The 16,223-nt window shown below is 37.4% G+C and overlaps 2 protein-coding genes across 2 annotated transcripts; one reads left to right on the forward strand and one right to left on the reverse strand.

Moving 5' to 3' along the window:
• Positions 1-1,922: 1,922 nt before the first annotated feature.
• LOC133190617 (uncharacterized) lies at positions 1,923-7,794 on the reverse strand. The gene is made up of 4 exons (XM_061326306.1): positions 6,543-7,794; positions 5,348-5,665; positions 2,462-2,573; positions 1,923-2,061 (listed from the first exon to the last, which is right to left on the reverse strand). Exons 1-4 carry the CDS (start codon positions 7,786-7,788, stop codon positions 1,923-1,925), a joined length of 1,815 nt encoding a protein of 604 aa, XP_061182290.1. The 5' UTR covers positions 7,789-7,794.
• Positions 7,795-9,686: 1,892 nt separating this feature from the next.
• Positions 9,687-11,780, forward strand: LOC133190618 (uncharacterized protein DDB_G0271670-like). Its single transcript, XM_061326307.1, has 4 exons — positions 9,687-9,704; positions 10,104-10,683; positions 10,807-10,829; positions 11,124-11,780. The coding sequence occupies exons 1-4, from the start codon at positions 9,687-9,689 to the stop codon at positions 11,778-11,780; spliced, it is 1,278 nt and encodes a 425-aa protein (XP_061182291.1).
• Positions 11,781-16,223: the final 4,443 nt, after the last annotated feature.

Consider the following 16,223-nt stretch of genomic DNA (forward strand, 5'->3'; position numbering starts at 1 on the left):
GTGACAATGGACTCTAGATCCTTTGGAGATTGCTTTGGTGTTTCCAAGGAGCTTGCTTCTTGTGCCAGACGGGCTCTCTTCGTCGTTTCCTCCCAAGTTTGTGGGTTATTCTGCACGACATGGATTCTGATGTTTGGTGGCAGACCTCTAACGAAAGCCGTCATCTTCTCCTTTCTGACTTTTGAAGTCTGGTGCAAACTTTCTCTATGTCCTTGATGTAGTCTTCCAAGGTTTCTGATTTAGACATGGTCCGGTTCCAAAGTGTTTGTTCCAGAAGCCATATTGGAGTTTTACTGTTAAAGTGCTCTGCCAATTGTTCATAAAGTTCGTTAGCAGATGCAAACTCTATGTTCTCAAGCCAGTTGACATCGGAATCTGGCACTAACAACTTCAGAGCATCAAAAATTGCTTCCGCATCTGTGGAAATACCGGAAATTTTGGTCCAGCTTTGAAACCGAGAGATCCAAAGGTTAATGTCATTTTCTTGTCCGGAGAGTTTCTCGGGTTTAAAAGCACTGGTTTTCTTTGTGTCTGTGTTTTCCCCAGTTGTCTTTTCCTTTAAAACTGTAATTAGTTCCTGTATAGTCGCGTTTAAATCACCCGCCATTTCAGTTGTATTAGTCTCTCTCTCTATTGTCTCTTCACCTGGTTCTTGGGCCTGCTGCCTAGTAAGAGGCATTTCTCCTGCAAGTCATCGCCTCGATCGGGTACCCTTAATATCCAAGATACCCGGATTCTCCACCAATTGTGACGATATGATTATAACTTCCAAGAAAGTACTCGTCACTACATGTTTATGGATATTTATTCATGAATTCCAAAAAGTTACATACAACTCGCTAAAACTCTAAATTCAGACTCGAAACTAACATACACACAAATCTCATCTCTTTCCCCCAAACTCCTCCCATATTTCTAAAGATAGCCAATGAAATGGAATAAAACAGAAATTGTAACATCAAAAGAAAAATGGTTGACATTAATTTAGAAAGAATTCTCAAGACAGGAAATGCTCAACCTTTTATCTCTACGCCGAATGTAAAACTCACAATACGTCATTGATACTGTGGGACAGGAGGGGGAGAGATGTCAAATTGATAAATATAACACAGATGCTGAAACATCAAAGTAAAAGTAAATTACATAAATTCACTCCTTGACAGTACAATGAACTATAATTTTGTAAATCATTTTGTGATGGAATTGATCAGAATAGACCAATCAAGCCCATCGATACTAAGTAATAAAATTTGAACGGAAATGTAAGTTACTATTAAGATTCTTGATTAAGAGTAATAGAATTGGGAACTTTGAAGCAGATAAGTAAAAGAGCCTATGGCTAGAACTCCTGTGGTGCAGAGATGGAGACTGAGTTCATAAATATTATTAATGGAGGTATACCTGGATTGGAGGGTGCTGCCGACTAAGCGTAGGAGGTATTGTAATGTGAAGTCATCGAATAAAAAGTACTTTTATATCCGGGACCATGAATACCCTCTGAGCACAATATACCCTGTTTTGCCGGAAAACGTCTCTCTCTCTTTTCTTTGACTCTTTTGGAATACTTTTTGGACTCTATTTTTTTGGACCTCACCTTAATTATTACTTTTGGAGTTTTAGTTCTACGCTCTTCTTAAATATTTGGGACGGATCTTTGAAACTTTTGCTACAACCAGCGTATTGGTCCATTCTGGTGAAATTTCAGAAACAAGCATTCAAAAATCTATGCAATCACGGTAGTTTAATAAACTTTTCAAAAAACTTTGTTATTGGCTTACAATTCTTCTAAAACCATTCTTATACTTTGTTCACCGATTGTATGGTTGCAGAAATATGTTCTAGGAACTCTTCCATCGTCACAGTTCAGCAAACCCGGCACCGGTATCATAAAGACAGAGGTTTTTCAAATAAATTTCTGCTAACTAGGCATCAAAACCTTTTGGATCACCCTGGGAATCTTGGAAAAACTCCTCGAAAGGAACTTTCGTTGCAGCTAGCTCCCTGAATGCCTGATGGGTACCCTTGCTCTTTGTAAAAAGAACAAAAGTAGCAACAACTTTTCTGAAAAAAAAAACTTACTTGAGACATAGTGAAGTTACATCAGAAGCAGATTCAAGGGTACCAACTGCCACAGTCTGTTTCACTGAAAACCCGCCAGAGTGCGCAACATCAAGATTCTGTGGTGATCCAGGAGTACCGAGATTTGACGAAAACAAATTGTTTCGGCCAAAGCGTGGATTAGTATCCGAAGAAAATTGGCGGTCAATAAAAATTCTCCATCTATAATCGGAACAGGAATAGGCTCTCCAGAGAACTGCGGAAATTATCGGAAATATATTCGGAAATTTTCGGACATATTTTCTTCCGTATGGCCAATGTGTGGTTGCTAATTTTGCATAAAAGCAAAGCTTTCACCTGGGGACAAAGCAGTTGATTTGTTGCCCTGTCGAGAGCAACATACCTTTGGAATTGGCTTGTTGGAAGTTTGTAAGGGTCAAAGTCTGGTTCAGTTTCCCTTGGATACTGGTTGTACGGGAGATAGGAGGTGAGGGTTGTGTTGAGGTATCGGAAGTCTAAAGGTTTGTCCTTGATATTTCAGGAAACGCTAAATCCAAAGCGGCTTTTATTCTGGGGAAACAACCGTTCTTTGCAGATATTACAGGAAAACCAGAAAGTTCGGGGTAAAATACGATTGACCTCATTGACCCGGAAGCGGCAGTATTAATTCGTGGATCCAAATATTCAGATACAGAGTAGTTTGAAAAATATGTCCTCTGCGAACACTGTAATTTTGGAACAAGTGTAAATATCAAACACAGAGTTAAATATCGCAATAATATTCCCGAAGATCATAGTGAGTTGGTAGTATTGATAATGTTTTGATTAAGTCAGCAAAATACATTGTGTACGAAAACGTGATCAGGCAATGAATAATATCATAATAAAATGTCCTGACAGTGCTCCGCAAAAAATATTTCTGCATATATAACCATTTTTTATTGGTTACCAAACGTTTCTTAAGTCAGTGTGAGCTGTATTTTAGAGAATTTTATTCTGCTATAAAAATGTACTATTATGATAATTCTGCATGTTACTTGAACATTTATGATCAAAAAGGACTAAAACTAATTATTTTTTTTTTTTTTTTGAGATTTGTATAGTATTATGTAAAATGTTTGTACAGGATGATAATTATGTATAAGTTTGCTTCATTCAGAGCTTCTTAATAATTTTCCAACATAAATATGACCAACAAAAACTTTGAAAAACCACCTTTCTTTCATTGAAAATTACAATTTTTTTAAACGAAATTTTCTAACAAGAAATTTGCAGTTCATATTGCACTTAAAACAGATATATTGTATATACATCTCATCGGAGTGTTGTTGTTATACATGTAGTTGTTTGAGAAACTGACTGTTCGAATTTTAAAGAGAGGCAATATATAAGTTTCAGTGCCTAATTATTAAAAAAAAGTTTCTGCTGAGACTGCAGCTCTATTGATGTGTACTTGGTGTACTTTAGTATAGTGTACTTGTGTACCAAGTCTTATTGAAATTGGACCAAACCTGTAGGATGAGTAGCGCTTTGAAAGAATTTTTAAGAAATTTCTATATATTTTAGTAACCATGACACCACCGTTTGTCGAATTCAAAAACCGACATAGAGAATTACGCATCTTAGAATAGCGTACTTAATTTTGTATCAAGATTTATCGAAACTGGACCAAAACTGTAGGAGGAGAGTGTTTGAGAGAAATTCAAAGGAATTTCTATATTTAGTTACCATAGCAACACCGTTTGTCGAAATTAAAAATCGATAAATAGAATTGGGCCAAAACTGTAGGAGGAGTGGCGTTTTGAAAATTGTTTACAGACAGACGGACGACGGGCACCGTACTATCTCATAAGCTGCTCTAGTTTCTGATCAGTACAGCTTAAAATGATGAAATGTGTAAAGATATATAAACATTATGACAGTTAGTACTTTTCATTATAACCCCTAGCTGCAGATCTGTGATCGGTAGCTCGCTGGTCTGAAATAAATTGGGATGGGCAATTATCCAAGTTTTTTTTTTCAGACCAGTGAGCTACAGATCTGGAGGTATAAAACTCCCTTTTTCCGTTTGTCTGTCCGTCAGTTTCTGTGTCGTAAATACGTCCTGTCTGCAGTGCCCTCTCTCCAATCCACCCTTGACATTTTGTCTTCCTCGTACCTCTGAAGCCACAAAAAGATTACTTTATCGTCATTAAAGGCGTGACTCGGATACCTAAAATCGAATTATTGGCTAATGGGGGGAGGGACTACATGCAAATATTATATGTAAAAATTAGACACCTTTTCGTAAAAGGGTATTCCAGATTTTCAGTAAAACAAGACAATTTGTAATTTTAAGAAGAATCCCTGGGAAATTAAAAAAAAACAACAACAAAACAAACACGGACACTAGGGCAAAAAATCTCGAATGATATCCTCATTAAGAAGGGTTGTCGAAATCACCCGTACACTCAAAGTTTTTCAACAAATACCAAGGTGTAAACAAAATCCATATCCATATATAAAACGCCTTTTTTCAAAATTTTTATTTTTCATTAACGATAGGTCTACCACACTTATAATGTTTATACATTTATGAGTTGTCAATAAAGCCTCTTTCAATGTATAAAACTTAAAACAATGATGATTAATGAGCAAATAAATTATACAAAACAATTGATTGGCGGCTTAGAACCTTCCAAAAGGAATCCCTAATATCACAATGTGATTTCCCTTTTCCCACTCGCAATGTAGGATTTGTCTTGGGATAGCTGCATTCCTCTTCAAAATGAGGTCCACCCACGCTCCATATTGAATCATCCTCCCAACGAAATAAAAACGGGGGATAAACCCACGTGGGTTTGGGATGTTGTTCTTTTTGTTTATAAACTCAAGAAAAATATTGATAACAAGTGTATTTGTAAATTACATCTTTAACAATAAATAAAGCAATAAATAAATAACGATAGCAGTTAGCCGACATTGTAATGATGTGATCATCCGGGATAGTTTCAGAAATCAGAATATTCCTAATATTTTGCTAGGTGTCCGGTTGGACGAAATTCTACAACGAAATAAATAAATAAACAATTTAAAAAGTCAGAAATGTTAACAAATGTTTATCATGGATGTAAGATTTAAGGGATTTAATTTTTTTTAACGAAATTAAGTTATTTACTTATATATATTAAAAATACTACATACTGTTATGTACATGTATCTCTCTCTTTGATAATTTAATTTCATGATGATTCAATGAAATGTTTCATGAATTTAATTAATTTTGTGGAGTTCATAATTTTTTAAGTACCTTTCCCAACAACGGATGGTCCAGCAATAAGTGGTTGAGAAGCTGCAATTAATGGCGTTTCGACAACATTTATAGATGGACCTGATTTTATTGACGGTCCTGCGGCAAGAATGGATGGTCCTGCAATGAGTGGTGGTCCTGGTGCGATGAGTGGTGGTCTTGCTGCAATCACTGGTGGTCCTGCGACAAGAACTGGTGGTCCTGAAGCAATGATTGGTGGACCTGCAATCACTGGACCAGCTTTAACCACAGCCGGTCCCTTAAATCCAACAGAGGGCGCTGTTATTAATGACGGAGCTGCCACAGCACCAGAACTTCCTGCAAAAGAAAGAAAAAATAGTAAATACAAAATTACATACAAGCATTCCAGGTTATTTATCGTTAAAATTTCACTAGACATGTTTTATTGTTGTTGTTTTCTTCAAAGCAGTCGATTTTCTTTGCATATTTAATAATTCCGAAGTAAAATCTATATTAAAAGATCAGGTAATATAAGAGATCGTGTGTTACTCTTCAAAATTTATTTATTTATGTTTTTCTTGTTGTTTTGGGGATGTTGTTCATCCTAGTCTTATACCCTAATACCGTCATGTGAAAATATAGAAATCTTTGACTCGCATTTCAAATTTTATTGTTTTTGCCTTACCAGTATTTATCAATAAGATACTTTTTTCTCCATTTCAAATCTTATAAGATGCTTTATCGATTTCATATAATATAGCAATACTTGTTTTAGTACAATATTACATGTACAGATCTTGGAAAAAGACAACTGAAAAACTGAAAATGAGTTTTTTTCATAATACATGTAAATACTTACGTATTTGAAAGCCAAGTTGGCGTAAAGAATGTACGTTAATGGGACATATAGGTCAAGATAATGATTTTATAGATAACGATTATCTCTTTTTAGTTTGTATTTTGTTTTACATAGGGTCATACACGGGACTTGTGCATGTCTACTCTCCATTGAAAGAATAAAATGATAACAAATATACTTAATGAAGAAAGTGTTAATATCCCTATATCGATCACCAAGGTGAAGAGTTCAAAACGTGCCATTCTTCTGGCATGACTGCCAATGTTAGGTAAACATACTCTGCCAATGATATTTACAGGAAACTTTCAGACCAATAAATTTGTGTTTAAAATAGAAATTATTCGGTCAATCCAGGATAGTGCCTTTTTTTCTCACCTTGACTCTCCTGTAATCCAATCAAATTGTATGCAGCAACACTGAAGAATTCTTTGGGATTTCCATAGATTGGCAATAATACACTTGACTGAGCGCAAGTAAGGGATGGTGCTCGATTCTTGTCGGGTTGAAAGGGAAGGTAAATGAAATACTGTCGCCTCTGCTCGGGGACATTTAGGGATAATTTCACGTAGGGAATGTAAATAGGATAGGCTGGATATTGTAGTTTCTTTGTTTTTCTTTCAAAAGGAACAAAAATTACACTTTGTGTTGTGGAAATTTTGTAGGGAGCATACACAATACCGTTGTTAACTAATGAAACATAAGTTGGCAGCACATTTGGTGGTAGTTCTTTAGCCAGTCGTGGGATAGGAATGTATATGGGTTGGTTGGCTCGTTCTAGTTTCGGAAGTTTTGGGTATGCTTTGTTGAATAATTTTTTGATTTTGGGGAAACAACTGTCTTTGCCTTCATCATTGAGAAATATTTCTGGGAATTCCTTAAACACTGGCTCATAACGCTTGCCAATATTTTCAGTGAATGGTTTTATGAACGGAGCAATGTTTTTCAGTGCTTCGGACTCCCTGTTTCCAGATCCGCCTGACGCAGGTGATAACACCTGTACTATTGGTGAAGATCGGAATCGTTCGGCTGCATCCCTAACAGATCCACCTGACCTTTGGGATACCAGGTATACAACTGGTGAAGATCGGAATCGTTCACCTGCATCCCTAACCGATCCAATTGGCTCAGAAGGTCCATGATGTCCAATCGGAAAGAATTGGTGACGATCAATTTCTTCCCTAACAAACACTTCACGTTTAATGTCGCCTTTCGGAGGTGGGGGAAATGGTCCAATGTTTCCTGGTCTTTCATCAGGGATAAATGGTAAGTCTCCCCCAAATGGTAACGGTACACCATCGTTAATTAATGGACCACCAATATTGTCAAACGGGAATAGCTGACTTTCATGTGCATTTCCAACAGCTCCCAAATTTGGCTCAAATAATGGCACGGGATCGGGATGAGGTGCAGTTAGAGTCGCGACTCGTACACCAGGAGCGAAGAAATTTCCATCCGGTGACACCCCTACGGGCTGAGCTCCTATCCCTGAAACTGGTAGATCAGAGCCGACAAAACGAGTGGTAAAGTCTCCAAATTCCTGATTTAGATCTTCCAGTTTCTGTTGTGATAGGACAATAGCCACACATGAGAGGAAGATAATTAAAGTCTTTGATGCAGCCATTTCTGTCGCTCCGAGTGCTGAAAAAAAAATAATAGAATAATTTTCTGTGAAAATAGTCAAAAAATAAATTTACTTTCCCAATGGATACAAAAACAAAGATAATCAAAACCTAATAAACTAGGATAAACTTACCACGTCCACTTAAAGTGGTGTGACCAGTAAAAAGTCGGGGGTTAAAATGTGACCTTTGGCGCAAAGACCACTAAGATTTATGTACTGCGATACTGTGTCCGTTCGCGTTGTGAGGGGTCGGCTGACAGTTTTCCCGCCATCGAGAGAAGTTTAATGGCAGGGGTTGACATCTCTGCATATCTCTAACAAACACCAATTGTTCCAAAATGCATACTGCATGTTTATCTCCAGCATTGAGAATTTTAGGCGACATCTAAAAGTTTTGTATTGCCCAAAAGCGCCCTACCCCTTGTAAATTCCCATTTTTAAAAATAAAGCGTATATGCGATCATTCATTTTAAGATTAAACGCTGATAGTCATTGAATTGTCATTCTTATGTTCTAACCATTTATTTGGTTACCTATGCATGCATAAAAATGTAGGAAAATATAATCTCCGCCACATACAATTTAAAATGATACAATATTTCTTTAAAATGCATTCCAATATTAAGTAAGGATTAAAAACAATGCAATTCACGAACGAATTATAATAATTTGAAATTCACGTGCACTAACATTTTGATAAAATATTAATTTTGAACTACGTAAAAATTTTTATTATGTTATAAATTAGTGTGCATAATTTTTGTTCAAACAATTGAGTATGACATCATTTTTTCTCTTTATTTTTATTACTATCATTTCCTTCATTATTTAACACAAAAAAGTTGTACATCACCAGCATTATATTTTGTAATAGATATTATTTAAACAATTTTAATAGGCTTCAGAAAAAATTAGGATAAAGTATAATTATCCAGTCCGTTATTTATTTAAAGGGAAAAAATCCGCGACATTAAATTAAAATACAATCAGTTATAGGTGCATTAAAAACTTGTTTTAATCCCAGCAGATTGTTTTCATCTGTAAAGTTTATTGTTTAATTTATTTATTCATTTACTCATCCATTCATTTACTAAGACTTTAGGCCTTCTAGAAGTTTGCTTCCATAACATCATTTGTAAAATGGAGAAATTGTGTAGATAAACGCCATTCTTCAACTTTACCTACCTGTGTTGAAAAACTTGAAATACGATATTAAAAATATAACATATCCTGCATCTTTGAAAGTTTACCTGTTGCAAGGGATTGGGTGAGGCTTTTTGAACATGCTTTTCAAGTATAAATTCAAATTTTTAAATCTCAGTGGACGGTATAATTGATATAGAAAACTAAGTCACAGAAAACAAGTCAGGTGTTTGTGTTCATACTTGTTTTATAATATTTAAAAATAACGTAAATGAATAAATCACATACTTGTAATTAAATATTAGTTCTATTATGTGTTTGCCATACAATGTATATTAATATTTTTTTCTTACTTTAAATACTTTTTGAGCATGCTCAGATCCAATCTTTTTTCAGGTATAAATTTCAAATTTTAAATCTCAAAGGACGGTAAAAATGATATAGAAAACTAAACATAGAGCACAAGAATCAGGTTTTTGTGAACATACTTGTTTTATGATTTAAAAATAAGGTGAATAAAATATATCACATACTAGAAATCAAACATGATGTTCAATACATGTGTGGTTAATTCCAAAATACATTGAAATCGTTTGCTATACAACGTATTTTTTCTTAAACTAAATACTTAATCTAAACTACATGAACACTTAATAAGTACCGGTATGTGAAAAAAAACTTCACGCATTATTACTGCAATTATACGTAGGCACGTTGTATTTCAATTTAGATGAAAAATCGAATGTACTGCAAGAATGTCAGATGAAATGTCTGTTTTTCGTTGAGTTCCAGTAGTTTCAATAAATGTCCAACAGATTCATTTATGTGTCGTTGTTGTCTATATCCAGAACTTTGGATAACACAGCTAATTCGTTAACTAACGGCCCTCATAATTGGAAACGTGGGGGTTATTTGAGGGGAAAATTCAAGGGCATTTTGTCTCAGCATCAAATACAGATCTCAAGTTTCGAATCAATCCAGAATAGTGAATATACAAGCACTATCTCCTCTCTGTCAATTCATTTTTAAGATTCCCTTTGGTAAACATCGATCAAAATGAAGTTTTGTTTTTAATCTCAAGTTACTCAGTATGTCAAAGCAAATCTTTTTGGCCCTGAAAAGAAAGTATTTAAGAGTAATTCTATGATAATAAGATAAATACAAATCGATAGCACAAGTTATATAAAAATACCTTTTCTGCCAAATCCAAAACCAATGTCGTTTCCAAATCCAATACCTCCGAACCCACCTCCACCACCAGCTCCAAATCCTGCACCACCTCCAAAAACAACACCACCGGCTCCTGCATCTCCAAATCCTCCGCCCCCGCCTCCGGCAGCCCCAAATCCCCCTCCACCAAATCCTCCTCCTCTGCCACCTCCTCCAAATCCTGCTCCACCACCACCGCCTCCTCCTCCACCAGCTCCACCACCGCCTCCAAATCCTGCACCACCGCCTCCAAATCCTGCACCACCGCCTCCGCCGCCGCCACCTCCTCCACCACCGCCTCCAAATCCTGCACCACCGCCTCCTCCGCCGCCACCTCCTCCACCACCGCCACCTCCTCCTCCAAATCCTGCACCACCGCCTCCACCTCCTGCACCACCGCCTCCGAATCCTGCACCACCACCTCCTCCACCACCACCTCCAAATCCTGCACCGCCACCGCCTCCAAATCCTCCTCCTCCACCACCGCCTCCTCCTCCACCACCGCCTCCAAATCCTCCACCTCCTCCTCCACCTGCACCTCCAGCTAACCTAAAGCTAGCATAAGTTCCAAATTTGTCTATAGGTAGAGTTATTGGATAACATGGTTGGTGTGGTCCTCTATTTTTGTCGGGGACAAATGGAATGTAAGGAACATATTGTTTGTAGTAAGTATTGAAGGCAATTTCTGGGTATGGTATAAGAATAGGATATACAGGGTACTCAAGTCTTTTTGTTTTCCGGTTTAAAGGAATATAAATGCTGAAACTTGATGAAGAAACTTTATATGGAATATACAGAGGTCCAGAACCATCTTCCAGAACATAAGCCTGTTCTGCTGATTTAGGTAGCTTGAAGGGGGTTACTTGAATTGGTATTGACAGAGCATATTCAATTGATCGCACTACAGGAGGGACATTTGGAAATGCTCTTTTGAAGGCTGCTTTATAATTAGCAAAACACGAATCAGTTTCATCACCTGGTAGAAAGAAGTCGGGAAATCCTTTTATGGCGGACTCATATCGAGTGCCACGTTCAGCAAATGGTGTAAGAACCTTTGCAAATTTAGCCAAAAATGGAGAATAAAAACCTCCACCCCCGCCTGCTCCTCCACCCCCATCACCTCCAAATCCTGCTCCTCCTCCGCCACCCCCGCCTCCACCACCTCCAAATCCTGCTCCTCCTCCGCCACCCCCGCCTCCTCCACCTCCAAATCCTGCTCCTCCTCCGCCACCCCCACCTCCATCACCTCCAAATCCTGCTCCTCCTCCGCCACCTCCGCCTCCACCACCTCCAAATCCTGCTCCTCCTCCGCCACCCCCGCCTCCTCCACCTCCAAATCCTCCACCACCTCCAAATCCTGCCCCTCCTCCACCACCTGCACCTCCTCCGCCACCCCCGCCTCCTCCACCTCCAAAGCCTCCCCCTCCACCCCCTCCTCCGCCTGCTCCAACACCAAATCCACCACCTCCAAATCCTCCTCCACTTCCAAATCCACCACCTCCTCCGAATCCTGCTCCTCCCCCTCCGCCCCCTGCTGCAACCCCTCCTCCTCCGAATCCAAATCCTCCGCCGCCACCTCCTCCACCTGCAGCAGCTCCTCCACCTCCAAATCCTCCGCCTGCTCCTTCTCCACCACCTAGGCCTGCTCCGACGAATGCAAATCCTCCTTCACCTCGGTTTACAGGAATTCCTCTTTTAAGCGCTGGTCCCCAGTTAACACCATACTCGATGGGTCTAAAGTCCAAATTTATTCTGGACTCCATGTAGGGTTGTCTTACTTCAAACTCTTTTTGATATGCAATATTTACACCCGGTGCAAAAAAGTCTGGACCATAACCAATTTCTGGATTTAACTTTGGCGGAAATCTGCCGTCAAAGTGTGACAAGAAGTCCGCTGCTGGTGCTTTAAGTTCGTTGTTGAGTGCACCGTCCATCAAAGAAAGGAGAGTTATTAGCAGCTTTATAGCCATTGTTGAGATAAACCTGTAAGAAAAGAAAATCATGTGAATTTATCAACCTGATTCACTTTCTATGAAAATCTTGAAATAAGTAATTTGGAATTAAAAAGCGTCCTAATTTTATCCATTCTAAGACATATAAACATCAAATGATTGTTTTCAGTTTCAATTGGTTGACCAATTCCCAGTTGTAACGATCAGGTTTTTCTTTCTTGCTTGATCTAATCAGTGTATTTGCATAAATGTTTAGAATTTCAATCTTACAAAATGCCCTTGCATTTCCATTGGTGGTAAGTCAAACTATTGAACCATGCTTATAATATTTTGTGGTATCATGGGACTTGTTGCAACATTAACAACAAAATCATTTCTTAAATTAAGTTCAAATTACATGTACTTAGAGGCAAGCACATAATTGAAATAAGTAAAAAAAAACCTAATCGTTTTTCCAGTTTTTATTTTATTGATTTGTGAATATATAAATTATTCAAAGTTTCTTTTTACACTCAGCTTATTTGGATACCGAATTTCCCTCTCCCCATCGTTTGTAGTTTTGTGCATCTTTTATATAGAACTTCATAAACCATTCTCGAAATTAATGATAATATTAATAATATTATAACAGCTTTTATTTCTCCTATTTTTTATCGATATACAAGTACCATCGATATTTATTTATTTATTTGTCTTTTGGTTTAATTTATTGAGCACAATGAGCATATCAGGCAAGTTCAACAAATCTTTTTTATTTTTAAAGGAGGGTGGGGGCAAAAGAAAGGACAAAATACCTGAAGGAAAAATTGAGAAAAAAATAGCAACAAAATATTGCCACCCCCACCCCCCTTTGATATTACATACCTATGTGTCATCATGGTTATGATATTAAACTTTCCTTTTGCTGTCAATAAAATTTTCCATTTTTTTCTCACATCCTTTTTTTTTTTTTTTACCTGAATCTTCGATATTACGACAGATCTGAGATTTGAACGATGTGTTACTGGAAATAAGTAACGTGTTCAGATTAAAATGAATTGAGAACGTGTTTATTTCAATCAACTTATGCAATTCCGATTGCATAACATACCATTTATAATTTTGAGTGTAAAGAATATTTTGAGTATCGTTTTTTTTTATCAATTGAGGCGAGTAAGGTACATTAGTAGAATTAAGATTCTGAATTTCTGTATTTTCTTAGTAAGTCCTACTCCTTACCGTTATAAGTGTGTAAAGTTGGCTGGCCGCTGAAAAAAACTTTCCTCATTTACATCCATCAAATGACCGCCGGCCCAGACAGCCTATTGCAAAATATATCTTCCTGAGACAATTGTAGAGGTTATATATGTATTTGGCAACAGGATGACCAATATCCATAAATGTAAAAATAAACTTCACATTGTCTTTTTGAGAGGTGGGTGATAGAAGTGTTTTGTCACCAAATCCAGCACGTTTGATTGTAACCTGCAGGCGCAGATCCAGGAATTGAAGTTGGGGGGGGGGGGGCACAAAAAGTAGGCAGGGGGTCTGAGGCCGCCTTGATGCCCCCAGTGTTTGAAGGCCCAGGGGGCGAAGCCCCAGGAAGCTCCTGGATTCTAGAGATTTTGTAAGGTAAAAATGAGGTCTACCGAGTAGACATTAATTCATTTTCTCGACGAAACTATGCTTTAAGCTAACTTGGACAATTTTAGGGGGCGCCAGGTGTGCCCCCCTTTAATCCGCCACTGGCCTGAAAGTATATCTTGTACAAGAATAAAAAAAAAATTCTTGATGAATTTTTTACGGTGATGTTTTAGTACCCTATAGATTCAGAGAATGAAAACTTCAGTTGGGCCTTGTGTTGTTTTCTCATCAACATTTCTACTGAGCCTCTAGCACAAGTACTTGTGGACTGGACCTCTGCTTCTACGATGCACCCCCCCCCCACCCCCACCCACCCACCCACCCATCCTTATTGATTTTTTAATTATTTTATCTTTATGTATTTTTTTCTTATTTCTTTTTTTTAATCTCTTACAGGCACGTAGTATCAGACTGTAAACCCCCCCCCCCCCCAAATGTGTAAATACGTTGCTTCATTAATTTTAAAATCCACTTATATTCTCCCTCACTACGTTCGTCCGAATATAAATTAATTATACTCTTTATTCTGTATTTATAAATAAATTCTGAAAATATAACAAACTCGTGTATATGGAATGCTGCTCGTTAGAACGTTTATTACAACACATCCGAATACAGTATTTTTTATTTATTTACCATATAATAATACATATATATTTATGTGTGCATCTAATTTACTGGTTTCAGTTCCTAATCCTACGGTCTATACGAGCGGTAGAGTGACTTTTTAAGCACGCATTTGCTATTTATGACCATGTCACGTGACATAAAAACCACACAGATCCACCACTCTCTCCACAGTAAATACCCATAACGAAAATAATAAAATGTTTGTGAAGTAATGGTAGGTCAGTAGTATGCGTTACCAGCCCAGGGCACCCAGAAATCGAGAAGTTTTTGATTCGATCCTCGTTTATTTTTAATACAATCAAGTTGTTTGTCAGTATGATTTTATTTTCTGATTTTTTTTTTCAAAATTACTGCATTAGATACATTTGGTTCAGTTGCACCAAGTATCGAAACCTCACCGTTATGGACAGGCAACATTAAAAAGGTAAATTCTTTTATGGACAGGTAACATATTCAAATGTGCTATCGACAATACATTCTAAATATTGGTTTCAAAACAACAATTAATGAAGCAGTACATGTGATTTTTTTATGCCCCTGTATCGAAGATTCGGGGGTATATAGTTTTTGCCCTGTCCTTCCGTCTGTCTGTCTGTTTGTCCGCAAAAACTTTAACATTGCCCATAATTTTTGATTGGTTAGAGCTATGGCTTTCATATTTCACATGTGTATTCCTTGTGACAAGACCTTTCTTTGGGTACCACCATATTTGACCTTTTGACCTTGACCTTGGAGTTTGACCCAGTTTTGCTAAATTTTTCCCAACTTTAACCTTGGCCATAACTTTTGAGCGATCGGTGCTAGGGCTTTCATACTTCACTTGTGTATTCCTTGTGGCAAGACCTTTCTTTGGGTATCACCATATTTGACCTTTTGACCTTGACCTTGGAGTTTGACCTACTTTTGAGAAACTTTAACATTAGCCATAACTTTTGAACGGTTAGTGCTAAGACTTTCATACTTAGCATATGTAATCCTTGTGACAAGACCTTCCTTTGGATACCAACAACTTTGACCCTTTGACCTTGAAGTTTGACCAACTTTTGTAAAACTTTAACATTGGCCATAACTTTTGAACGGCTGGTGCTAGGGGTTTCATATTTCACATACGTAATCCTTGTGACAAGACCATCCTTTGGATTCCAACAACTTTGACCCTTTTGACCTTGCCCTTGGAGTTTGACTTACTTTTGGAAAACTTTAACCTTGGCCATAACTTTTGAACCGTTGGTGCTAGGGCTTTCATACTTCAAATATATAATCCTTGTGACAAGGCCTTCCTTTGGATACCAACAACTTTGACCCTTTGACCTTGGACTTTGACCTACTTTTCGAAAACTTTAACCCTGGACACAACTTTTGAAAAGTTGTTGCTAGGGCTTTCATATTTAACATGTTTTTTCCTTGTGACAAGTCCTTCCTTTGGATACCAACAATTGTAAGCCATTGACCTTCGAGTTTGATCTACTTTTGAAAACTTTAACCTTGATCATAACTTTTGAACGATTGGTGCTTCAGCTTTCATATTTCACCTGTATATTTTTTGTGAGAAGGCCTTTCCTTAGGCACCATTAATTTTGACCATTTGACCTTGACCTTGATGTTTGAATTACTTTCGAAAAACTTTAACCTTTTCCATATCTATTCAATGGTTGCTGCTAGGGCTTTCATATTTCACAGTTATATTCCTCGAGACAAGACCTTACTTTGGGTAACAACATATTTGATTTGCATTTGAGAAAGTTTAACCTTTGCTATAAGTTGCCATACGGGGGCATCAGTGTTTCACAAACACATCTTGTTTTTAATATTTGGAAAAGGTTCTTTTTTTATGGTCTCTCTTTGTCTTTTCTCCATTTTTACAAATTTTTGCTTTTT

Source organism: Saccostrea echinata, unplaced genomic scaffold, assembly GCF_033153115.1.
Source record: "Saccostrea echinata isolate AGI-Se365-2 ecotype Australia unplaced genomic scaffold, CSIRO_AGI_Sech_v1 ptg000022l, whole genome shotgun sequence".
Taxonomy (NCBI): Eukaryota; Metazoa; Mollusca; class Bivalvia; order Ostreida; family Ostreidae; genus Saccostrea; species Saccostrea echinata.